Consider the following 26451-nt stretch of genomic DNA (forward strand, 5'->3'; position numbering starts at 1 on the left):
AGATGATAAAAACGTTTTGCATACTTTCAATTGCTTCATGGCACTGGACACAATATTAATCTTTCACAATGAAGATATAAATACATACATTGTCCAAGTAGCACTGTCACATAATAAAGCTCTATTAAAGCGAATATTAGCAAAATACTCTTCACGGTTGACCATACATTTTCTATCTTCGGGAGGATGTGGTATCCGCTTTTGTCATACGATAAAGACATGTTCTCCCAAGGACAAGATTTTAGATCCTTCCAAAATTTTCAAACTGGACCGGATAGAGAAGAGAATAAAAAAAAAAACAGAAATATTGTTTGTCATTTTTCCAAAAGGATTTCCGGTTTTCTTTTAAGTCGAGCTTTCCCCCTCTCTCGGTGTGCTTTTGTTGATAACTTTTGCTCTGCGAAAGACTTTTCATCCTTTTCTTTCCTAAATTTCCAAAGGATATTGTTTCCTCTTCTGGCCCACATCTTCATCGAAAAAGATTTTCCCAGAACAAACACAAACGACAGCGCACGGCAAACGATTTAAAGCTCTAAACCGGCAGCAGTTCTAGCGCAGCGAGTGTGTGCGCTTATGTGTGGCAACAGTAAACCGTTTTGATTGCTGTTTGATCGGTTCCGTACGGCTTGGCGAAGCAACTTAACCGGAAAATAAGACATTGTTACGGAATCACGAACAAAGCCGGCCGCCGGGAGGCGTGCGTTATGTGGGTCTTGTTGACTCGTACAAAGTCAGCGTCCGTTATGCTCGTTATGTGATCTGCTGGACTGTACTGGTTGACTGTGTCGGTGGGAAAACACAGCACACACTCATACACAATTACTCAAATCGTGCAGCTAGAGAGGTGGGAGGAGTAATTTATTCATCCCGAAGGAAGCATTTTTATTGCACTCTGTTGTGCGGAATGGGCACGCCATTAAAAAGGCTGTCCATTTCCGAACGGTTTGAACAGCGCAACAATGTGAACAAAGCGAATGGACGTTTGCTGCATTGAAGCTGCTACGAGATTGTGCTTTATTTCGACTTCAAGCATTGCTCTTTTGCTGAGTGGACTAGATGCACTATTAAAGTATTACCCACGAAGTGAAAGAAATTGCAATTGCGATTTTTGCCTGAAACTAAAACGATTGGCCGTTGCTTTTCCCTTTTGCAAGCAAACTAATTGTAAGATAAGGTTCACAGTGTGATGACTTTTCCGAAGCAAATAAAGATCGACTCCAATCGAGCTGCAATTAGGGTGTCGATGGCAAAGCGAACGAACGTACGAAACGCGAGAGCACCAAAAGGTCAATTCATTGGCATTTCACCCGACGCATTTCTTACAATCGAGCGCTTGATGATGGCAACACACACAGTAGTGTTGTGTTGCACATTTCGTGTAGCTCCATGCATGGAAAGGTCAAATTGAAAAGGATAGCAGCGCGCATAGACGAACGCTTCTATGCTTTAAGCAATCTACCACACACACACGCACACGGTTTGCACGAGAGTGTTTGAAAATGCATTTTCAATTGCTGTAATGAACTTTTACCCAAAGGAGCGTAGGGAGCATCACAGGTTTCGGTATCTCAATTATCGTCCGTTCGAGGGAAGAATTGAAAATTGAAACCAATTTGCTGTGTGATTTGCTTGCTTTGAAATGGGAGCGAAAAGATGGTATAGTGCAACTGCAACACTTACAAAGTGACGTTTGAGAGCTTCATCTTGATTAGAAATGGGGGGAAAATCAATCCAATTGAATGGTTTAATTTCAAAAAAGGGCATTTTTTCTTTGCCATTTTCATTTTGCTTTCACTAATTCCACCCAACTATTTATTTTTGGTTTAACTGCAGAAGCAGTAAAAAGAAAATCATCAACAGCAAAATCAATGATTAAATAGTACTTTCCACTAGAAATAACACTATCGGATAAATTATATCTATTTAAACCACCAGTCGAAGCCCCATTACAAGAAACCGCAGTAAACCCCTTACCAAGGAATGAAGCATAACGACCAACTAGCGCGCGATACGTTTCCTAATGACCGGATGTGCGCGCGGCATGCCGGAAATGGAAACGCAATAAAATTCTGCCAACTACCGTCTGGTAGTTGGTGCCATTGCTTTCTTTCTAAAACAAATTAATTCTTCCTCAACCCACTGGTACACTTAAAGAGCACGAAATTGCCTACATTTAGGCGTTTATAGCTATACAGCGAAGCCAATTAGCAAACGATCGGTTGCGTGTCGATTTGGAGAAGGATAGTAAAAAACAGGCAGCCTAAACAATGGTAATGCACCATTCCACACCAAGACACAGCTTTAAATTAGGGGCCATTTTGTTCCTTGCTTCTGTTGCAGCAGTGGAGTGATTAGCTGGGGCAGGACACTTTATTGTTTCTTACACTTCTACACAAAGGCAGACGCTAGCTAATCGTCACACAAGCGCAAACGTTCACCACGCCGAATGGTGTGGTAAAATATTTGTCTGGCGCAGTAGCCGGGAGAATTTGATGCACGTGAATTATGACTCCTTTGTTTTGTAATGTAAAAAACAACACAACAATAACACCAACAGCGTACAAGAAGCTCCAAACGGGAGAAAATGCCATTCCGATGCCAAACTTTAATCGCGTAATGTTTCAACGTTCCTGTTTTTTTGTTTTTCGCTAGAGATCACGCTCCATCGCAGAGCAGCAGCATCAAAGGCAGCGAGCACCAGCAGAACCGTCCGAGCAACAGTGGAAGCAACATTCCAACAGCTCCAAACTTGTGAGGAATTTAGCTCCGTCGGAAAGTATCAGCGACCGTAGCACCGGCGGCACGACGAAGTAACGAGCAGCGGCGCGATTCGAGACAAAAATGTAACTACTGTTCGATGAAGCGAGTTTATTAAATTCTACCTCCCCCGGTTGGAAGAGCTTACCGAAAACAAACGACCAAAAAAAAAACCCAAGCGAAACAACGAATGCTTGACAAGTGCCGGCGAGCACTTCCCAACAGTAAGAAAATTCCAACACACATACACAGACAAAAAATTGCCTCCGCTGCAAAGATCGGACACACAAAAGACCTGGTGGAATCTGGGAGATTGTTTCACTTTGTCGATTGCTTTTAATCGACGTAAGGCATGTTTTTTTTGGGTGATGATATGCCTGCCATAGAAAGGAAAAAAAACACGATCAAAACCTAACCTAAAACAAAGCAGATTGAGAGACGGAGAGCGAAGCAGAGGCGGACAAAAAATCGCCAGCCGGAAAGAAAAATATCACATAAAACGTGAAAGTGACGAAGCACGAATGGTCTACCAAGGCCGGTCTGACCGGTACCGTATCCTCCCGGTGAACGTCAAGGAAATTAATTCTCTGGAACTGTTTGCAACCCGCTACACGGTGCATTGGTTTCCGTCCACCGGAAACCGGACTCGGCGAATGAGAAAGTGAGGAACAGAACACAGGAGCAATATTTTTCTATGCCTGCATCCGTGTGTCTGTGTGTATGTGTGTGTGACTGTTTGAGGTCTTCTATCACTTTCGGCAGTGGGTGGTAACCACCGCCCCATGCTGCTCAGAACGTCCGAGTAGAGAATAGTGGCTAACCAAAAGAAAAAAGCTTCTTCTAGCAATCAACCACGGGAACCGAATCCGGTTCGAAGGACCAAAACTTTTGCACCACAGTAGCGGATGGAAAGAACAGACTCTAGAGCGAAAGGGAGAGAGATTGAGCCCACATAGCTTCTGGTGTGGGTTCTCAATACTAATTTATCGGATGACAGTTTGAGCTGAGGGGGGGAGTACGGTTTCACTATACTGCTGTTAAGAAAGAAAATAGAGCACACACAAAAAAAACTGGAGAGAAAACTGTGTCTCTACCGCAGGGCGTGCGTTGCGTGACTTACCCGTGTTGAAATCGACGGCGAACTCCTCCATCTCGTTGCCCTTCACGATGCTGTAGATCAGCTTCCGGCCGAGCGGGCTCTCCGCCTGGATGGCAACCGACAGCGGCGAATGCAGCTCGATGTTTTCCGCAACCGTGTCCGAGTAGAACTGCTTGCTGAACACCGGCATCGATTTATCTATCACCTGTGCCGAGGGGGAGGAGAGAGGAAGAAAATCGAGAATGAGAATGTGGCTGTGGTGCATCTAGCAGGTAGCTGCCCGCGAGCTGTGGCCAACCGTCCGACGAACGATTCAATCGAACGTCGGCTTAGAGCATGTTTAAGCTGAATTCAATGATCGAAACCGTAAGCTGGGTCAGGTGAGACGTTCCAGAACGGAGAGAGAGAGAAAAAAAACCAGCATTGCCTCAGGTGAGCGCTTTCTATAGAGACTATATGATGGGGCATGTGGGTATGTGGGACAGACACAAAAAAAAAAAAAGAAAAATGAGCACAAATTTAGGTGAAGGCTAGAGCTTACCAGATGGCACGTTTTATCAGGCCCGACCGGCCAAATGCAAATGATATGCAAATGGGGGGGGGGGGGGGGGGGGGGGGGGTAATCATTCAGCGCAGAAGATAATGCTAAATTGAACGGTTTTTGAAATGCACACAGCTCCCGAAAGGCCCGAATGTTTGCCGAGTGACCCAGTTCTGTGGCTGGCACAGAAAAATGGGCTATCAAAATTAATAAGTAAAATGCGCCTTTTCGCTCCGAGCGATGAACCAACTTCCGGCACGTACAAAATAGACACTTCCTGGGAAACAAATCACGAACAAATACACCATCGCAACCGCGCAACACCGCAGTTCCACCTGGCAAGGGAAAATGCGCTGCTGACCCTAATCCTGTTGTGATAAATTTGTCCGATTGTGCCGCCACCGGGTGGTGAAGTAAAAAAAAAAAAGAAGCTTCCCGCGATGTACAAAACGGACCGCACCGGCGAGAAGAAAAAAGGTGAGAAATCTAGTGCCGACGGGGCCATATCGTTCGATGGCCAATTCCCGCCAAATGGAGCTAAACCAGCCTGGCAAGGAGGGCGGGAGAGACACCTCGGGGCTAATGCAGCTCGGCACGGCATATAGGCAGGATATACCATGATTAATGACTGCATTCAATCAAAAGCGAACAAAATGTTTCGTATCCTTCCGTGCGGATCCTGCTCTACCTGCTTGGCCCCGTTGTTACCTTAACGCTTATTGGCATACCGTTTGGTTGTTTTTGTACGTAGTCAAGTAGTCTGTTACACGAAGACATATGAGGGAGCCATACCACCGGGTGCTCTGTTCGTGCACGGATGCTTCCAACGGTTGATCGTTTCCGACCTGATGAAAAGGTCGCTGCCCAAAATGCCGGAGGGAGCTCTCCGGGCGATGATAAGCAGCTGGAGCAGGATGAGATGTTGAATGGATGTACACACCCTTCTCTCCACCAAAAAAAAAAAAAGGATTGTTCCGTCGTCCATCCGTTCCAGCCAATGGGACGTGTGAACACGTCCATGATTCATGAAGCTCGTATCACGCCGGGAAGGTTAGGAGACGAACACCCCAAAACAACCCAAAACAAGGGGGCATGCGTGTGCGGTGTGTTGCAACAAAATGTTATTCTAACTGAAAGAACCTCTTGACAGAAGGAGATGAGGATGAGAAAAAGGACGAGCGATAAAAGTAACAGTAAACCTCAAACAAAGGGATGGGATGGCCAACCGTCGTACCCCATCGCTTCCGGAGATCCGGCCGGGATGGGTTTGTTCGGTGAAACACACACACACACACTGAATGCCGATACCGTGGCGGTAAAGAACGGTAATAGGTTCCTCTTGAAAAACTTCCTGATTTATTACGGGTTTGCCTCTTCCCAAGGAAGGCATCGCATGAATGGACCGCTTGAACCGACTCGCCGAGCTCGAACGCGGATGCTTCCGGCGTGATGAAAAGAAGAAGAAAAAAACAACGAGTGAGAAGCAAACCCATTTCTTACCTTCACGTGTACGGTAACGTCCGTCGAGCAGGGTGTGATGCCGCCGTCGTACGCCGATATCAGCAGCTCGTAGTCGCGGTTGTGGCCCTCGAGCGTCTGCTTCAGCGTCACCTCGCCCGTCTTGCGGTCCACCTTGAACAGCTCGCCGTGGCCGCGCTTCATCTCGTACCGCACCTCCCCGTTCTCGAAGCTGTCCAGGTCGAGCGCGTGCACCTTGGTGATGACGGAGCCGCGCGGATCGTCCACCGACACGACCGCGTAGTACGGCAGGTTCACAAACATCGGACAGTTGTCGTTGATGTCCAGTATCGTCACGTTCACGATGACGTGGGCGACGCGCGGCTTCTCCCGGTCCGGCTGCTGGGAGCGGGCCTCCACGATGAGCTCGTAGTTGTCGCGCACCTCCCGATCGAACTTGCGGCCCGTCGTCTGGATCGCGCCGGACGTTAGCCCGATCTGGAACATGTCGGTCGGGTTGAGGATGGCAAACTCGATGTGCTCGTTCAGCGTCGAGCCGAGCACGTTCACCACCGCGACGGTGCTGATCTTCGTGCTGTTCTCCATGATGGAACCCTCGTACGTCGGGCGCTGGAAGATGAGGCCCGAGTTTTCGGACGTCTCGACGTTCACGTGCACCTGCGCCACCTTCGCGAACTTGCCGTCCGAGACGCGCACCGCGAGACGGTAGGCGGGGCCGATGCTTTCGACGTCCCGCGTCGTGATGATGCCGGTGGTGGCATCGATGGCGAACACACCGTCCCGGTTGCCCTCGATGATGTCGTACCGGAGGGTGGAGTTTTCCGAGCTGTCCTCGTCGGTCGCGTTCACTTGCAGCACGGCCACGTTGGCGTAGGTCGGCAGCAGCAGCGTCACGTTGTACTCGCTCTGGCTGAACGTGGGCGCACAGTCGTTCACGTCCGTGATGTTGATGCGCACTTCCGCTGTCAGTTCCGACGTCAGCCGTGGCTTACCGAGATCAGTTACCTAAGCAATTGTGGCAAAAGAGAACGAACGAAAACAAGCAATATAGTAGACGTTTCAATAAAAAAAGACACTTCTCCGCACCGCGAGCCACTTACCTTGACGTGAAAGCTGAAGAACGGGATCTTTTCGTGGTCCAGGAACATGATCGTCTTGATCGCGCCGGTGCTCGAGTCGATGTGGAAGTACCTGCGCGGCAGCATATCCAGGATGTCGTAGTGGAGCAGCGCATTCAGGCCGGAATCGTCGTCCCGCGCCCGGATCACGAGCGGCAGCGAAGCGTTCACGAGATGATTATGGTTGCCCGTTATCGCACTGCCGTTCGGCGCCAGTGCCTCCGACAGCGTCAACACGAGCGACCCGATCGGGGCCGCCTCCGACACCTCGCCCCAGTACACCTGCTGCTCGAAGTACGGCACGTTGTCGTTGCGGTCCAGCACGTTAATAGTGACCGAGCAGGTGGCCGACGCCGACGCCATGTTCGTGGCGCGCACCGTCAAATTGTAGAACTTGTTGTGCTCGTAGTCGAGCTGGTCCTTCGTCGTGATGACGCCGGTCGACGGGTTGATGAAGAACATGTCGCCCACGTTGCCGCCGATGATCTGGAACAGCAGCGACGAGGTGCTGCGTGCCTCCAGGTGGATGACGAACGTGCCGATCGGTTGGTTTTCGTAGATTTCCGCCGCCGGATCGTCCGAGATGAAGCGGGGCGGCGCGTTGTCCGCCATGCCGATCATGATGTGCACCGGGATCTGGGAGGAAAGCGGCGGCTTCCCACCGTCGGTCGCCTTCACCTGCAGCATGTACTCGGACAGCGTGCTGATGTCGAGCTGCTTCGCCACACTGATCACGCCCATGCTCGGATCGATGCCGAACACGTTGCCAATGTTGCCGCTCACGATCGTGTACGCGATCTGCGCATTGTCGCCCACGTCCCGATCGATCGCGTACACCTGCACCACCTGCGTCCCGACCGCTGCCGTCTCGTACACCTTCCCCTGCACGATCTTCGTCGTGAACTCGGGCGCGTGGTCGTTATGATCGTGCACGGTAATGATGACGGTGGCGTAGTTGCGCTTCGCCGGCGTGCCCTGATCCTTCACAATCACTATCAGCACGTGCTCGGCGAGCGTTTCCCGATCGAGCCGGTGCGCCATCACGATGCTCCCGGTGACGGAGTCCACCCGGAACAGCTTCAGCGATACCGGATCCCTCGCCGCGTGCAAGCTGTAGAACAGCTTCTTGTCCTCGTCCTCGTCCGTCGCGTGCAGCTGCAGCACCTCCATGCCCTCCTCGATGTTCTCCGAAATGTCCACCCGGTACACCGACTCGGTAAACTCGGGCCGGTGGTCGTTGATGTCGATCACCGACACGTACAGCTGCGTGTACACCATGTGCACCCCGTCCGAGATGCTGATCGTGATGTTGTACTCGCGCTGCCGCTCCCAGTCCAGATACTTCGCCAGCAGCACGTTCCCATTGTCCCGCCCGATGTAGAACTCGTGCCGCTCGTCGCCGCCCACGATGTCGTACCAGACCTGCTCGCCGTCGGCGTCGGACGCCTGGATCAGCGTCACCAGGTAGCCGGGCGCATCGCTCTCCGTCACCTCCACGTGCTGGTCGCCCGTCTTCACCACCGGTGCGTTCTCCGACTCGAGCGGCACACCGACGACGGCCACGACGACGCGCGCCTGCTGGGAGCGCTTCGGCACGCCGTGGTCCTCCGCCCGCACCAGCAGATCGTACTCGGTGTCGATCTCGAACGTGCGGGCCGCGTAGATCACGCCCGTGTCCGGATCGATGCGGAACTTTTTCGCCTTCCCGCGGCCCGGCTTGATCGAGTACGTGACGCGACCGTTTTCGCCGATATCCTGATCCGTCGCCAGTACCTGCATGGGACCGAAAGATAATGAAAAGGCGCATTATTGAGCGGGTTGGGAATGGTTGAAAGCGGTTGTGCTGCAGGGGAAAATCAAAGCACAAACGCATAAGCATTACATTAATAAAGGCTTCATTTACGCTAGCTAGACTACTTTCTAAAAATAGCTACGTTAACGTGGTTCATTAACTTTTGAGGCACAGAATTGTGCCATTTCCCTTTGATGTTGTCATACCACTCTGCTCTGGCAAACGATGGACGCCCCTTGTCTCGGCACTTTAGCATGAAACCCGTCGAGTAGAAGCAAATTGCGCTTCTAAATTGATACATTCTCTTTCATATCCTGTTTGTTTTTGCGCCAGTCAATTCGCATACAAGATGCCACCCTTGGGAGCGGGGTTAGCCTGTGTCGCTGACACCATATCGGAAAGCGTATTCCATTCGCAAACAAATAGCAAACATTTCAGCGTAATAGAATTTATCCCACACTCGCACTACTCGCCGGGTCGCTTGTTCAACTCGAGTCAATTTCTCCCGCCCCTTTTTCCATTCTGCCATCTCAATATGCTCGCGGTAGGAGAAAACAACGACGAAACAATATATCGTGCCCGTGCGAAGATTTAACACCCAGCGTGTGCATGTTTGTGCATAGGAAAAGAGGGTTTTTTTGTGTCGCCGTTGTCTAGCTCGGTTGGTACAATCTTACTCTACACTCTACACTGTTTTGGGTACATATATGCATGCATGGATCCAATCTGCTGACGACGTACATAGGGGAAAGCGGGGCAATATGGTCATCTGAAGCAGTTTAATGAATATTCTTTTGAAATTCCCACAAACCATGATCGTTCTTACATTGATTACATGATCCCCACTAATCTATGGTTTAAAATTGGTACATAACCTGAAAACTGGGGAAATATGGACCACAACAACAGCGCTTGGGTAATGGTCAAAGTTTTTGCGCACGTTTCATGAAATGAGGACCAGCCCGATTCCGTTTTCGGAATCAATTCCAGAGCTGGTTTCGATTCGAGAGTCGTTTTTGGAGCCGATCCTGGAGTCGACTATGGGGTCGATTTCGGAGCCAATTCCGTAGTCAACTCCGGAATCGATGCCGCGATCGGAATCGGGTCCGTAATCAGAATCGACTCCGGACCTGAGAATCGCAATTTGTTTCGGTAACGGAATCAGAATTGACTCCAGAATTGGAATTAGCTCCGGAAGGAGAATCAATTCTTTAATTGAAACAAGAAGTTTCAGAAGCAAAATCAGTCCGGAAATCTCCATGAGAATGAATCGTTGAAAAGTGAATTTTGATTATTTGCGGCCATCGTAGCATACGTAGCATCTTTGGACCCAAACGTCTATCCTTCATCAAATTCTTCATCTCCATCCCGAAACCGACTCCATTTCGAAGCCGATTCTGATTTCGGAGTCAATTTCAATTCCAGAGCCGATTTTGATTCCGAATCCGATTCCGGAACCAATTCCGGTACCGATTCCAATTCCGGAGCCGATTCCAATTCCAGAGCCGATTCCAATTCCGGAGCCGATTCCAATTCCGGGGGCGATTCTGGAACCAATTCCGGAACCAATTTCCGATTCCTATTATCCAGAATCGATTCCAGAAAACTTTGGAGCTAGCCGGAATTGATTCCGATAAAAACTTTTTTTTTTTTTTTATTCAGGAGTAACGGTCCAAAAAGGCCGTATTGCTTAGATAAAACTTATTTATATTTTTATAATTTTTGTAATTTTTTAATTACGGATCATAACACTTACATGGTGTTCATAGAACACTCCAATGAATACATTTTGAACCTTGGAATTTAAATGGTTTTCCAAGTCACTTTCAAATATAAACTTTGTTATTCACTGCTTGGAAGATGTTAATCCACAATAATCTGATATTTCATTTCCATCCCAATTTTCCATTTCTTCAGCATGATTTTCAACAAGACTAAAGCTGGATTGAGATTGATAGTTCTTTGTTATGTGTTGAAAATCATGAGTTGAAACTGAAATTTCATGTTGAAGCAAATGCACAATTTGACAGCTGTTGAAAAACATTCTTGGATGCGGTGAATAATTGTGCACACATTCGAAAGTGACTTGGAAATCCCTTGTAAGCTTGCTGTGAAATAATGCTTAACTAAAGGGTGCTCATTTTGCCCCGTTTACCCCTATACTGCCCGGATGGAGTGTGGATAACGAACCAGCCCCGGCTAGTCATTCGTCATCACCGTCGTTACCGGGGCACGATACACTCATATCCCGGGGAGTTGTGTGGAGAGCGTCCTGACATTCGACGCCTTTTCTCCAGGATTGAGTTGACTTTGCTTCTATCATCTTCTTCCTTTACCCACCATTCGGAGTACACCAGTAATATGCTATTTGCGCGTGTTTATATCGTACTTCCCTTTCCGAAGGGTACAGAACATCTTTCAAAACTGACTACAAGTGTCGCAGCACAGAGAGACAGATGGAAAGAGAGAAAAAAAGACGGAAAACTTCCTCAACACGACCAACACGACACGGAGAGACAAGGCATTTTCCTTTTATAGCTTTTGTATGCGCCGCTCAAATACGTTCCTCCGCACGTTCCCCTGCTAGAACGCGGTCGTTTCGGGCGTAACATATTCTTCCGGCACTCTCTCCGGCGCGTTTGCAGAAGGTCCTGGAAGGGAGAGAACGTACTTAAGGGGGTTTCTTGCGTGTTTTTTTTTGTTATTTCCTGTTGGTTGGTGATTCTTCACAGCGCCCGGTGAACGTGTGCGAACCTTAAAGGCTTTTTCGGTGAAATGTCACCCTGCCCACGATTCCCGCGACACTTTGCGCCACATCATCGGACGAACATAAAATCATAAGTGACATCATTTCACTGGGATGGGTTCGGGGTTGGTACGAATGTGTAATGGAACACTCTGCACACGTCCCGGGGATCAGCACCGGGGTGTGCTTTCCGCCGGGGGTGCTATGCATATTGTGCCACCGCCCTCACGTCGCGTGGTAAGCGGTGCGGATTCAAAAAAGAGGGGGAAATTGCATACTTCATTCTACACTCGTTTGCCAAACGGCTTGAGCCACACCGACGGACGGACACGGGGGACTACTGGGACCTGGGGCTTTTCAATTCCGGCACTTGTGAGCTTCGGGAATGGGATACTTTTCAAATATTGTCTTATTTATATGGTAAGCTTTTTATTTGCGACAATTGAATCCATCTACTTTGCCACCTTTGGAATCATGTGAGAACAAAAACCGCCCGAAGTCGACAGACTTTGAGACCCCTTTATCGCTATGCATCGAATTTTTTTTCCCACAGCCAATGCATTTTGAGCAGCCTCTGCACCTGGCGAGCGGTGTTGTATTCGCGCAATTCCGATTTATTGTCCTCGTAAAGTTGTCGTACTTGAAATTGTTTTCCCAATTGGATTTTATACAGAGAGAGAGAGAGAGCACGAATATAAAAGCAACATTAGCGAAAATGGCAACTTGACCCACATTGCAGTATTTTATGCTGGGTGGAGAATGAGTGGGTTCTTACTAAGGTGTGATCAGTAGCGGGTTTCCTTTTATCTGAGAATATGGCAATCTCCAAGCCTTTTCTTTTCGTTTGTTATGACTAATTTTATCCACTTAAATAAACTTTAAAGAATAATCCGTTTGATGGAAAATGGATAATTCAATGAAAACATTCGTACTATCTGTGAATATTGGTACTGTAGTGTGAATATTGGCATTCGCTAACATAACCTAGGCGAAAACTTTTACCATTTTTAATGCTGTAAATAAGGGTTAAGTCTTTTTGGGAGAGTTATTTTTTCTGCTTCTAGGAACCATGCCGCTTACCCTTATTAGACTCAGCATAGCGTTTCCATGTTTATTGCATTTGTAAAGGATTTACGCTTATGGTAATTTGGCCTTTTCTGGAAGGGTCACGCAGTGACAGTTAAAAAGAGTTTATTTACTACATAAAAGCACGACCTTTTCCGCGAACACATCAGCCCCGGAGTCCCGGAGTCAGGATGAGGCTGAATAAAGCTTTTCAATCTAAGCTTCTTTTCAAAAATGTGTTTCAAACAGGCGGCACACACGGAGGGGGGGGGGGTACGGATGAAAAGCAGTCCCCCTCCTTACGACAAGCTCCGTATTTTCTTTACAAAGCTACCTTGCATAGCCGAAAAATGCTTTAAAGACTATATGCTATGCGCCTTCAAAAATACGGGAGCTCTTAGCTTAAAAGTCAACGAGATGCTCGCTCAAGGATGCATGATGCGTCGTACTACCCCCTGTAGTAGTGCGTGTAGGAGGTGTGTCCACAAAAAAAAACATTAAGAAGAAAAAACCTTTCAACATTTCCTTGTACATCCTTCCAGTTTTTGTTGCTGCCCACCGAGCAGCAACTGCTGACCGCGTTTGGACAGCCGGCGGGAGCATGTCATTTTTCATGCATAATTTATTGGTCCTTTCCGTGCCAAATCCTCATTTTGATTGACACTGATGAAGGCGACACACGTAGCGGTAGGAAGGGAGAAAAAAAAAGCAAGAGGGAACCCAAATTTTCAAGCCGGACCCTTCGGTGAAGGCAAAAAAGGGAAGGGCACACAACAGTATGCGCATTGAATGGAATAAAAATGAAAAGTTAACTTAGGTTAGGTAAGGTTTATTCGATTTAGCTTTAGCCGTGTCTTCTTCCTTTTTTATCGGTACAGAAACAGTCCATCCTAGGGATTAACATTTCTTTTCGGGGTGGCCTTAGAGGCAAGATTGACGTGGGGCAAACTTATGCGCACCAAACAAAAAAAAACGGTGCCACATTTGTCAGCGGTGAGCTCTGTACTGCCCCAGCAGTTGGGTAAATATTTAAGGATCAGGGACAAATGCTTAAAGCCCGATCGAGGATTTTGCGTAGTGTAAATTCGGTTATGATAACGGTGGATTTAAACAGGCCAGTTTTCTCTAACAGAAATTTAAAGTCTATTTCAATAAACTCCACTTACATACAAACTCAACCTTGATTTGTGGCGTACGTCACACGACTTACATCACGAAAAACCATTTCGAGCAGAACTTGTGCAGGTAATTACGGTGTGATAATAAAGCAAGCACATTTATAATGACTGAATGAACGGCCATTAGTCGCTAGTCGCTGAATGGCACCCTAATTAAGGTCTTCGGCAGAACACCAGGCACCAAGCACCCACTCAAATGCGCTGCTCCTGCCTGTATGTGCAGCACACACACATGTGCCAAGGAAAAGGAAGAGTAAAGCCACGCAAAACGCAAGCAAAAATGCCGCATAAACAACGTAGACACAAATCCCATTCGCGTACTTTCTCGCTTCGCTGGATTTAAGACACGCGAGCAAAGAATCGACATAATTGAATTAATCAGCAGCCTTTTTGAGACACACTCGTACGGTAAGGACGCGCAAGGTATACCGACGCAGGCATGTTCTATCCATACGCGCAACCGGTCGAGTGTGTGTGTGTGAGTGTTGCTGTCTTTATACATCGTTCGAGAGATTGAATAATGAATAAATTGACTTATTGTCAGACGGAGACGCACAAACCCGGCGCTGTTTGTTTCAGCATCGCGAAAGATAAAGTGAATTAAATAGTTGTGCTTGAGTGTTGGTAGGAGTCGCTCGGTTGTACCTAACGCTGTCTAGAATGGTTTTCCACGAAGGATAGGGATGTTCAGATAAATAGGAAAATACGGGTTAACGCGAACGGCTGCCATGGAAAAACGGGGGGGAAATTGCATTTGAGTTTACAAATTCCGCGAATCGAATTCAGTTTTTGATGTAAATGTTTGAATCTCATTAAAGGGTAGCATTATGGTGGCAATTGAAAACGTCATCTAATAGAATGTTTCAATCGATGTGGAAAAACAATCTCTATTTTATGCAAAAACCTTTATGGTTTGAGAATTTCATATGCCCATTGGATTTTTTTTTTCAATTTAAATAAAATATATTTATATATATTTGTCGCATGTCCACTGAAATTCGCGATCCTTTCTGTCTCAAGTCCCTTTATTGCTGGGTCCGTTCCGTACTGGAATATGCCTGCATCATCTGGTGTCCTGTCCAAAAATCTCTGCTCCAAAGGATTGAGAGGATCCAGAGACGTTTTACGAGGATTGTATTTCGTAGGTAGCTGGGTCATCACTCTATTCCGTTTGCTTCGTATGACGATAGATGCACTCTATTAGGCCTTGCCAAGTTGGAGCACCGCCTCTCGGTCGCTCAGGCTTCTTTCGTTGCTGGCATATTGCTTAATACGATTGATACTCCTTCCCTTCTGTCGCGCTTACATTTGTATGCACCTTGTCGCACCTTACGTTATCGTTTTTGTCTCCAGTTACCTATATGTCGTACACGTTTTGCTCGCAATGAGCCTTTTGTAAGAGCTATGTCGTCTTTTAATAGTACTTGAGATCTGTTCGATTTCAACATACACTGGTGGACATAAAAATAGGAAAAAAAAATTGTGTGTTTTTTTTTTGCGTGCACTAGGTGTGTCATCGCCAACAGTTCGAGGCGTACTGAATTTGCAATAGTCGAATTATGCCTTTTATACTCTCATTTTTGGTGCGCTACTTATCTGAGTTTTGAGTGCCGGCAGCGTTTTGCGGCAGTATAAAAGGAGAGCCAAATCGTGTTGAGCTTCATTCTTCCATCAGTGGTCAAGGTGAAAGGTTGCTGTTGAAAAATTCCACAAAATCATCATGGGTCGCGGAAAGCACTGCACACCAGAGGAGCGAAAACACATTCAGGGGCTTTATCGTGAGAACGTGCCAATCAAGACAATCTGTAAGGCGTTCGGCCGTTCACGGACGTTTGTGGACAACGCCATTCGTAGCGAGGCTACGGGTAAATCGACAGGTCGTCCGCGAAAAACAACGGCCGACGTTGACGCGCAGATTGTTGAGATAATCAAGGCGGATCCTTTCAAAACTTGCGCTCAAATCAAGCAGGAGCTTGGTTTGCAAGTTTCGGCGAAAACGGTGTCTCGCCGTTTACACGCCGCTGGGTTCTGTGCCCGGAGACCGCGGAAGGTTCGTAAGCTGCTGCCGCACCACGTAGAAGCGCGCATTCGGTTTGCCGAAGAACATTTAGCTGCATCCATCTTTTGGTGGAGTAAAATCATTTTTTCGGATGAGTCCAGAATCAATCTGGATGGTTCGGACGGCATTAAATACGTCTGGCGCCTTCCTAATCAGGCGTATCATCCGAAAAATACGATAAAAACCCGAAGTCACGGAGGCGGCCACGTAATGGTGTGGGGTTGCTTCTCCTGGCACGGCCCGGGTCCTTTGTTCCGTATCAACGGGACACTGAACTCGGAAGGGTATAGAAAAATACTTAGTCGTAAGATGTTGCCATACGCCCGACAAAAATTCGGAGACGAAGAGCATTACATCTTTCAGCATGATAACGACTCTAAGCACACATCGCGAACAGTTAAATGTTATTTGGCAAACCAGGATGTGCAAGTTCTACCGTGGCCTGCGTTGAGTCCTGACCTAAACCCAATTGAAAATCTGTGGTCAACTCTCAAGCGTCAGCTTAAGAACCAGCCTGCACGTTCAGCCGATGATCTATGGACACGCTGCGAGGTTATGTGGGAAAACATACCCGAAAGCGAATGCCGTAAGCTCATCGAAGATATGGCCAAACGCTGTCAGGAAGTGATAGCGAATAACGGTCATCACATTGACCGTTAGAATGTGTTTTCGCTCTGTGGAACACCGCAACACCTCCTCCCAACAACCACTTAAACAGTCCTTTTCAGGGCTACCAATATTTCTGACAAGAACTATGTCTTTCGGTCACAGAAAAAAGTTCCTATTTTTATGTCCACCAGTGTACCCTATCCTGTCTACCGATCCCGTCTTCGCTCCTTTTCCGTACCATAAACTCCTTCCACCTCTCTTCCGGCCTCTTCTTACTCCCGAATAACTGTACACAGTCAGTAATCACTATTGCTGTAACCCAACGTGGCCGAGCAATTAATTGAAATAAATAAATAAATAAATAAATAAATAAATAAATAAATGTAGTCAAAGTATGTTATGTAAATTTGTCAAAGTATCTAAACCCAAGTGCCTGTGTAATTGGATGCAGTGAGGACTCAGTTGCAATATCCAGGATACAACATATTCTTCGATTCGGTGATTCGGCAAAAAAGACAAAAAACAAGCACAAAATTACCTGTCGTCATAATAGTACTCGCATACATGGTGGTACCCCTATGGCTACCAAAACAACAGCATGCGCTGTACTTATTCACTGTGTTGTTGTAGCGATTAATTTCATCAGGTAAACACACAGCGCGTGGATTACACTGTACTTACAATACGCGCTCCAGCAAACGATGACTCACGCGAAAGGTTAAACGATCGAATTCACGCGGCCAAACAACACAATATTGTAAGCATAAACTAAAGCCAACAATGTCCCACCCGTTTGCAACACGAGGGACTGTGAGTAGTTGAGCATGAATGCGTATCATGTTACATGTTTTTACGCTGTCGCTGGAAGGATTGCAGCCAAATCGGAACCAAACCGGCCAGCCAAACAATGACTGCCGAGCGTATTATAATGATGAAGGGTGAATTGGGCGCGCTATGCTAGCTCCACGGCTCACCATCACCACCGACACCGACGTCTAAACCATACCGTCAGCAAAACGGTGACAGTGACTGACCGTTCCGTCGGACGCCATCGGGCGCAGGAGCGATGTCGAAAGGGCGCGGGGTCAAATCAGTCAACCGTAAATCTGTCATAGAAATAAATGTCAACGCAGCAACAATGCAGCACTCTCGGTTGGTGATAGAAGCGGTACGAATTGGCGTGTGTGTGTGTGTTTGTGTGTGTTGCGACATGGCTGCGCAATGTCATCTGAACCTTGTGCTGGTGTGCTGTGCCTTTCCCCTAACGTCCGACCGATTGAATATAAATGTTTAATCGATGCAGATTTGACGCCCGTAATTTGAGTATGGCTGCGTTAATTGGAAGTGATTAAAGAGAGAGAGAGAGAGAGAGAGAGAGAGAGAGAGAGAGAGAGAGAGAGAGATAGTGGGGTGTTGGATGCTTCAGTGGTGGTTTTGATTAGGGGCTGTGTAGTTGCTATTGTATGTCTTTTTTTTTATTTTTCAACTGGAAGCCATACTGACAGTCACGCTTCTATGTCAAGCTGAGGGCTCCGTGTGATGACACTGCATCGCGTGACACGTGTGATGTCTGTGAGTGTGTGTGTCCAATCAAAATGGCACATAAATAATAAAAAAACAATCGGCTTCATATTTCGGTGTCTCGAGCGAGCCAATATGGTGGTCGTGCTTGCTTGCTGTGGTCGTCGAAGAAGATCGATCGGTGGTACGGAAGGGGAGCGCTGTCAATCATAGAAAATGTAACGAACAATTTCTGCAGACTGAACGTCACACAAATGGGGAAATTAATTTGCTTCCATCCCCGACGTTTGTTTGACAGGTGGGCTCCAGAGTGGGAAGTAATTTCACACTACGCCAGAAACGTTTTGTATCACCGGCCAGTGCGCGGTGCACTTGATTTGCTGGATTAATTTCACAAACAATGGCTTTGTCGCGCTGATTCAACATTGCTGCACTCGGATAAGGTTAGAATTAATGGGAAAATATAACGATTTTGCTTTCCCTTCCCGAAAACTATGTACCAAGTAATTTACTCAAGTATTCCGAGCAGGAAGACCTACGAGTTGGACCGTAACATTCGATCCTTGTACGATAAACCTTGCCACAGAAAAACCCACAAGAATCCACACAAAGTCCGCTAAACCACAGGTCGGTTTGTAATCGGTATTTTAGGTAAGGATTCCAAACGCATTTTCCGAACCATACACCACATCGATTGTCAGTGTGTTTCCGATGGCAAAGTAACAGAATAAAAAACCTCCCTTCAAATGCAGTGCGCACTACTACGAAAAACCAATCAAGCACGACCGATGGAAAGTCATCAGTGTACGCGGAAGAACTAGGGCGCACAGGAATGTCCAAGCATTGGGCGGTGTACATTGCAAAGGACACCTGCCCAACAATTTCTTAAGTCGCCCCAGTGTCCCTCACTACGGTGCGTGTGGGTGTGTGTGATTTGTGATACGATATACATGCACTTTACCGACCGTAACCGGATCCTTGAGTTGCTCATGTCTTCTTGTGGTCGTGTGGACGTCGTTACCGTCCACTGGAAGTCGTGCGTTACCGTGCGTCCCGCTCTAAAAACCTCGCTACCATCGCAACCTCGTTGCAAAGGGTCCTCATGGAAGGGGACATCACACACACACACACACACACACACACACACACACACACACACACATACGATAATAACGTTCCGGACGGGGGATGCGGGAAATAGTTTGCTAGGAAAGCTAAGCTGACACTGATGGGATATAAAATTTGTGTTGATCATCGCTTTTTGCGGCGATGGAAGCCAATTCGGTTCCAGTTTGCTTGTGCTGTTCGAAGCTGTGGTGACGAAGCACTGCCAACGCAAGTTGCCGGCAGGCAGGCCACCGGCAGGTTTTTCGATATCGAAACCAAGCAAGCAGGGACAAAAATGAGTCACATATCTTGAGGTAATTCTACGGTCGGAAGCAGCTTATCATGAAGTACAACTGACTCTTCTTAGCAAATTTCATGCTACGATTACTTCTCTCATTGGAGTGGAAGAGAACATTCACTGACATAGAAGAAGGAAATAAGATACAACCAAAACAAGGACATCACAATCTCCGTTTGCCGCCTGTTGGATGCAGGCAGTTTTGGGAAATAATTTAGTCTTCTTATGAGCGGCATCGTTTAATCGAATCAGGTCGCAAACGCGGCAGCTCAAAAAGTTTTTGAGGCAGCTTTCGCAACCGATGGCTCCGACACTTCCGAGGTTAGTATAAGAGCTGCGCGGCACATTGTGCACGATGATATCGTTCATTAGTTGCTCGTCCGGGGGCACCTCGGCAGTGGCACCCAAGTGCACCCCAAAAACTTCCGAACCGCACTATCGCGTGGCAGCGGCGGCAAGTTTATGGCAATTATTGGCACGAGCGCACGTACGTTTCTTCATAAATGCTGAGAACAGCAGATATGAGAACGTCTCTTTTTCCACAATTTCCACAACCATAGTGTTGTGTCAGCAGTTTGGTCCTTGTTGGTAAACAACATTTACGACAGCGTGGTGCTTTCCTGTGGACTCTTCTGCGCGGTAACCTGATATATTTATAAGCACGACATAATAACAGGTGTAACGAGGTTCTTCATTGCCAGGGTATTGCTGATGGGGCGTCGTAACAACTAATCATTGCTCCACCTCCCCCCCCCATGAAAGTGTGATAAAAATATACGAAATGGTTTAATTTATTTCGAAGATCGGTTCATCTCTTTTTCTCGTCGGATGCATGTCGATTCGATTGGATGAGAAGCTTGGAAGATACTTCCGGTGAAAAACATCTAATTAATTCATCCAGAGATGGAGCAGTATTGCATAAACAAATAAATAAGCAACGACAGTAAAAAATACACATATAGATCATACGAGTATCGATTTTTTACCAATAAAGCAAACGTGAAACAAACAGCATTTACATTGAAATATTCACCTAAAAAGTAAAAGTTTTACAATAACAAACAGCTTAACAAGCAAATTGCATACTTTTAAGAGTATTCTAATAAAATGCACATGAGCTTGGGCAAAAGTTTGCCATAAAAATGCCATAAAAAGATGTTTTCGATTGAACATTAAAGGACAGTTGAAGCAAAGAAGCTAATAAAAAGTAATCTCTACAATAAGCTCAACAATGCGAAATAAATTGCTCTATAAACTTTACCCTACATGAAGCATTTGTAAAACGAAAATAATATGAATTTGATTTTGGTATTAATCTGACTGTTTAAAAAGCTTTCATAAATAAATAAATAAATAAGTAAATAAATAAATAAACCCAATAACAGGTAGAAAATGCATACAACAGAAGCGACAGTATAAAACATCCAAATTAAACCAGCAAACAATTAAAGACGCCGAGAAAGGAGAGAGACAAAGAGAAGAGAAACAATGTTCGCCATCATTACCCGAAAGATGACTTGCAGGTCGTTGAAGTTTTTCTCCGGAAACGATTCCCACGTGGCCGCATCGTCCAGCCCGACGTCCGGATCGGACAGCATCGGTTCGGTCAGTTCCAGCTCCGGCGGTTCGTAGCCACTGCTAGCGTAATCATTCTGCGTGTGTGTGTGAGATAGGCGAAAGCGCGCGTGCGGTACCGTGATGTGGGTTTGGCGAAAATCGCAGCCCCGATTTTGTGCAATTTCGTTACGAGCGGTGTCGTTTTGAGTTGTGTAGGATATATTATTGAATAAGCGCCATACGATTCACCAGCGTGAAACAGGAATACGATTTCGAAGCGAAGAGGAATGCATATTTTGTGGTTTGGTGTCGATGTGTTGGCACCGATACAAACACACACACACACAGAGTGTTGTAGCAGCCGCCAGCGGCCAGATGTTGATGTTGTTGTACCGGAGGTGGTCGTGGTTTTGTGTCACGAAAATCACGTGTGTCGAAGGGGGAAAAAAGATCATAATACAGAGAGATAGTGTGTTAAGAGATTTGTGTAGTTCATGTATCATTTGAAAGAAACAACATATTGCTAAACAGTAATTTCCCAGCCAGACTGTGAATCATCGTGCAGTGAGAACCGAGCAAGTGGTACATTGAATGATTTAAAAATGATTGCACTATGCATTCGAGATGTTGTAATAAAATTAAAACGATGCACAATAAGACAAGATATGCATAAGATGTGTGGGAGCAAAAGTAATGAAACAGTGATGAATGTTATGGTCATGAATAACTTGAAATTCCTGAAAATTCTCTTAAAAATATATAGATGCTGAATGGTTTATAGCAAGAGCGCCTAAAAGCATGCAATTTTTTATTCAATCGTGAATCTACATGAGCTGATAAAGAGTGATGTTTTGATTTGCGCAGAATAATGTTTCAAATTCTGTATTGGTTTTGCGAACTAGTTGCAATAAACCAAAACCTTGACAAAAATTGTCATATTTTGCACGGAACATACTGTACACATACGGTAAACACTTACACCCTTGTCTACACATAGTTGGTATAACGTATCATACGAGCAAATATCGACATTGATCGCTTCAGCCTAACATCACTTTCCTGTATCGCTTATGTACGCACTGGCGAAGATAAACATCGATCTCTCACACCACACTCAATTGTAAAGTGATTAAAGTGCATTATATCGAAACAAAGATACATACTCTCTCTGTCTATCTCTCTATATCTATCGCTCTCTGTCTTGCTCTCTCTGATTTCAATCCTCTTCAGCGTACCCAGGCCCGGACGGTACCAGTAATTAATTTTCCTCGGAACTACCATCGGCAGCACCAAATTACTGCCACGCACACCTGATGTGCACTCGGTGGTGTGCACTTGAACGCAGAAAAGGCTATCATTAAAACCCATTTTCCGCCGAGCTGTCAGAGAAGCACCATCGTTGTTCGACGGGCGGGATGTGAGGGGTAAAATGACCGAAGAACCGCCGCATAGCAGCACCATGGTCGGCAACTTCACCATCATCATCATCATCATCAGCATCCCTATTATGCACAGATCATAATCATCGTCAAAAAGCAATCGTGATTCGATGCGACCGGACGGCAAGGATGCAGACACACACACACACACACACACACACACACACACACACACACACACACACACACACACACACACACACACACACACACACACACACACACACACACACACACACCACACACACACACACACACACACACACACACACACACACACACACACAGAGCTCGAGATAAATGGACAGGCTGTCAGCAGTGTCATTGTAACCGTGATTATCACCTTCATTGTCATCGGATTGACATCGCATTCCACCGCACCGCCGGGTGAAGAATATGGATAGCAAGATAGCACCGACAACAGCATCTATAACACCACAACAGCAACAAAAAAAAAAAAAACGGACTCAAACGGAACCGTACACATGCAAACCGGCCATCCTGTTACTAGCCTTTCAACGGCATTATCAACATGGTGGAATGCTCGTGAAGGCGGGCAAGAAAAATGGGAATCGATAGTCTTTCTAGCGGTCGTGTGCTTCGGGCGCAGCGCATAAAGCAACCATCGCACACGGCCAGGCAGGTTGACTTCGTCGGAAATGGAAACGACAGTCGTTGTTCTGCCATTCGCTGCTCATTGAGTTGACGTAGTTAAGCCAAACGAACTGGCGATGCCAAGGCAACCTTCATTGTGTGCGGGCTGATAGTTTCGCTAGTAATATTCAAAGTAATCTCCTGCTCGTACCTTTTCCGTGCAAAGTTCTTTAGAATGTACGTGGATGGGAAAAGTCAAAGGGAGAGAGCAATGTACGGGAAAAGGATTAATTTTATGTCAGTTCCAATGGTTTGATGATAGTTTTACAGGCGCATTGTTTTACTTGCACGATCTGAACCATCTGAATAACTGGCATATGTAATAAGAAATGCATACATTCAGGAGGTTATGTAGTGTATTGTACATTTTTCATTAATGAGAAGCGCCTAAAAGTATACTAATTGTCTCTTCTACCTTTTTGTAGGAAGTTGACATCGAATTTAGTTTTTAATTTTACCTTGAATGTAAGGAAACAACCCATGCTTGTCTTTTTAATGGATTATGGTACATAAAGTACTCGTTTTTATGAATTATGTTGGTACCGAATAAAAAAAACCTTTCGAATTTAATAAACCTTAAAAAATAAGTAGCCGATCCACTGCATACATTCAGGCGCAATGGATCGCTCGTTTGCGTGTAATGTATAAGCTTTCATCTAAGATTTATGATGAATGATGAATAAAAGCAATCAAAGTATCGCTTGTAACATGTTGATACTATCGAAACATACGTTCATTATGAGTTTTTTCAGCCAAAAGTGCTTAGTGTAGTAATCAATCGTACTCTCTAGCGCCAGGGTGATTGCACGCAATGAGGTAATTAGTAAAGATAAATAGAAAAACAAAACTGATGTTCCTGAAAGTCATCCAATATCTCATGCTCCTTGACAATGGCGTTGATTTACTATCAGGAACAACCCCACAATCATGTCTAGAACCTCACTTCCCCGAAGCAGTTCCCCGGTAGCTTTCGCATGTAACTGGTATTATGTGTGTAAATCAATTTCATCAACCCATCACACTATCCATCTAGATAGCTGCAGTGAGTTAAACGTGATTCCGGGAAAGGTTAAAAGAAATAGGCGTTTTTCTTGCGGTGAGTAAATTTAGAATTTTCCAACGCATAATTGATGTCTGAATAATGGAACGTGCTGCGGACCATCTATCCATCAAAGAGAAATTCCTAGCTTGAACCGCATAAACGATCAGTAGCTTTGATCTAAGGGAGAGAAAAATCCCGTACCACCAACACAAAACCATGCTTCATTATCCCACGTTAAGTCACTACACATGCCGGCTTGTAAAAACATGCTGTCAAATGAGGTGTACACCGGCAGCTTCACAGCGCACACCCTTTACCACACATAGTGATCTCCGTGACCGCTGGATGAGGCGTGTATGTATGCCTTCATTCCTACGCAGTTTGCGGCCAGGTAAGTCGCATACATTATGCAAAACTGATGCCTTCTCTCCGACGCTCTCCCAGCAGCATTGTTACCTTTCATCCCGTGTGCGTTTAGTTTGGGCCCATTCCCATCGTGGAACGGAAAATTCCGAAACCAAAGCAGACAGTCAAAATGAAAGCGGCAAACGGCTGGAAAAGAAAATATATTGCCCACGGGAAAATGTGGCAAACATCACACACACACACACACACACACACACACACACACACACACACACACACACACACACACACACACACACACACACACACACACACACACACACACACACACACACTCACACACACACACACACACACACACACACACACACACACACACACACACACACATTTATACGCACACATTAAGACATGTGGGCGGGCTGGCTTCGTGTAGGCAGTTTTGCATAATTTAGCAGCATTTTGTAATTAACGAGCGAAAGAGCGCACCAGAAAAATTGAAGTCGAGTCCTGAGCGAGCGTTCGTTTGCCAGCAAAATTGTGAGCAGGAGCACAATTATGTTTGGTTGATTTATTTTCATCATGCGTTGAATAACAAAGAGAAAAGAATGAGGGAGAGAGAGAGAATTAGAGAGAAAGAGAGAGAGAGAGAAAGAGAGAGAGAGAGAGAGAAAGAGAGCAAAACAATGTGGGCAAAGGCTGAAACAGGAATATTTACCCCGAAACGCAAACGGAAGCAAACTCTTTCGTTCGTATCGAAACGCCTTGCTTAGGAGAAGTTGCTTTTCTACGAAGGAGAAGCTTTCTAAAATAAACCAGCCACCGGGCGGACAAGGGTTGCGCACTGCTGGATTTATTTTAAGACGGGCTTTCGGGTGGTTTGCGTAATAAAAAGGAACCAAAACCCCCACCAACAACGGGTTGGGGGTGTTGTTTGTGTTGTTTGTTTTAGTTTGTGATTAAATTGAAGGGCCCGAAGTGCTTCCGTAAGAAGGCGGCAAACGGTTTTTGAGCAAACACTGCCATGATACTTGCTTTAAAGGAAACGTTTCTGCACAGCTTCAGCTGCAGTACTTTAATTACTTCCGCTTCAATGGGAAATGGAAACCAAGAGCAAAAAAAAAGGGACACATGAAAGGCCAGCACATGAACGTACATTCCACTAGCAAATGTCAAGTGTGTCCTGGCAGGATGCGACGATCCGTAAAATGACTTCTCTTATCATAATTACTATTATCGCCCGCCACCACAACCAATATCCGGACGCATCAATCTTTTCGATTCGACCAGCGGCAGTGGAGACGCCTGGTGGCTCACTACAAAGACGAGAAAAAAAAAACGCACACAGACAAACAAGAGGACAAAAAAACATCGACCACAACTGAAGCCCCGAACCCGGCTCGTGTTTTGTTGGTTTGTCGGTGTGGAAAAGTTTTCCCTTTGCTGTGCTAATTGAAATTCAACTGCTGCTGTAGCTCGGGACGGGACGGGACGGAACGAAACGGCGCACGGCGCCGCCAGTGCGAGCAAAGAGGCACCCGCTTTATCATTCAATTAATCAAACCGAAAGAGTTTTATTCGTACGGCCCCCGTGTTACGGGTTCGGCCACTTCATCTTCTTCACACTGCCGCTGACGAGGCTGTTATCTGGGACAGTGGGCGAACTAAACTACGGCCCACGTGCCGCACCATACCCCGAGTGGCAAATGAATAAAAATGTCACCATTCGGTGTGTGGCGGTGATGGAAAACGAAGAAGAGAGAAGAAAAAAACAGCATACACACACACACAAACGTTCGCCGAGTGGAGCAACATCAATAACATCAAACGACAAATCATTTGCGCGCGTGTAAGAGCTGATGTTTTATCCCTAGTGCTTCTTCTATGTTGCTCCCGGCTTGTTATACATCAGTTTTATTCAGCTCATTACTTAATGCGTACCCCAAATGAGGATCGAGGCACGCTTGTGGCGCTGTGTGCGCAGCGGCAGTGGAATTAATTACCCGTAGTTGATTGAATTATTC

General features: G+C 46.2%; 1 protein-coding gene across 1 annotated transcript in view; it reads right to left on the reverse strand.

Moving 5' to 3' along the window:
- Positions 1 to 2764: 2764 nt before the first annotated feature.
- The window catches only part of LOC121602134 (fat-like cadherin-related tumor suppressor homolog), a gene marked incomplete at its 5' end in the record, with an annotated part of 29355 nt that continues 5668 nt past the window's right edge, over positions 2765 to 26451 (reverse strand). The window contains 4 exons of the mRNA XM_041930895.1: positions 2765 to 4061; positions 5898 to 6881; positions 6977 to 8767; positions 20875 to 21021. Coding sequence (XP_041786829.1) covers positions 3795 to 4061; positions 5898 to 6881; positions 6977 to 8767; positions 20875 to 21021 — 3189 coding nt within the window. The remainder of the gene's footprint in view (positions 4062 to 5897; positions 6882 to 6976; positions 8768 to 20874; positions 21022 to 26451) is intronic.

The sequence above is a fragment of the Anopheles merus genome, unplaced genomic scaffold (genome assembly GCF_017562075.2).
Source record: "Anopheles merus strain MAF unplaced genomic scaffold, AmerM5.1 LNR4000312, whole genome shotgun sequence".
In the NCBI taxonomy this organism is placed as follows: Eukaryota; Metazoa; Arthropoda; class Insecta; order Diptera; family Culicidae; genus Anopheles; species Anopheles merus.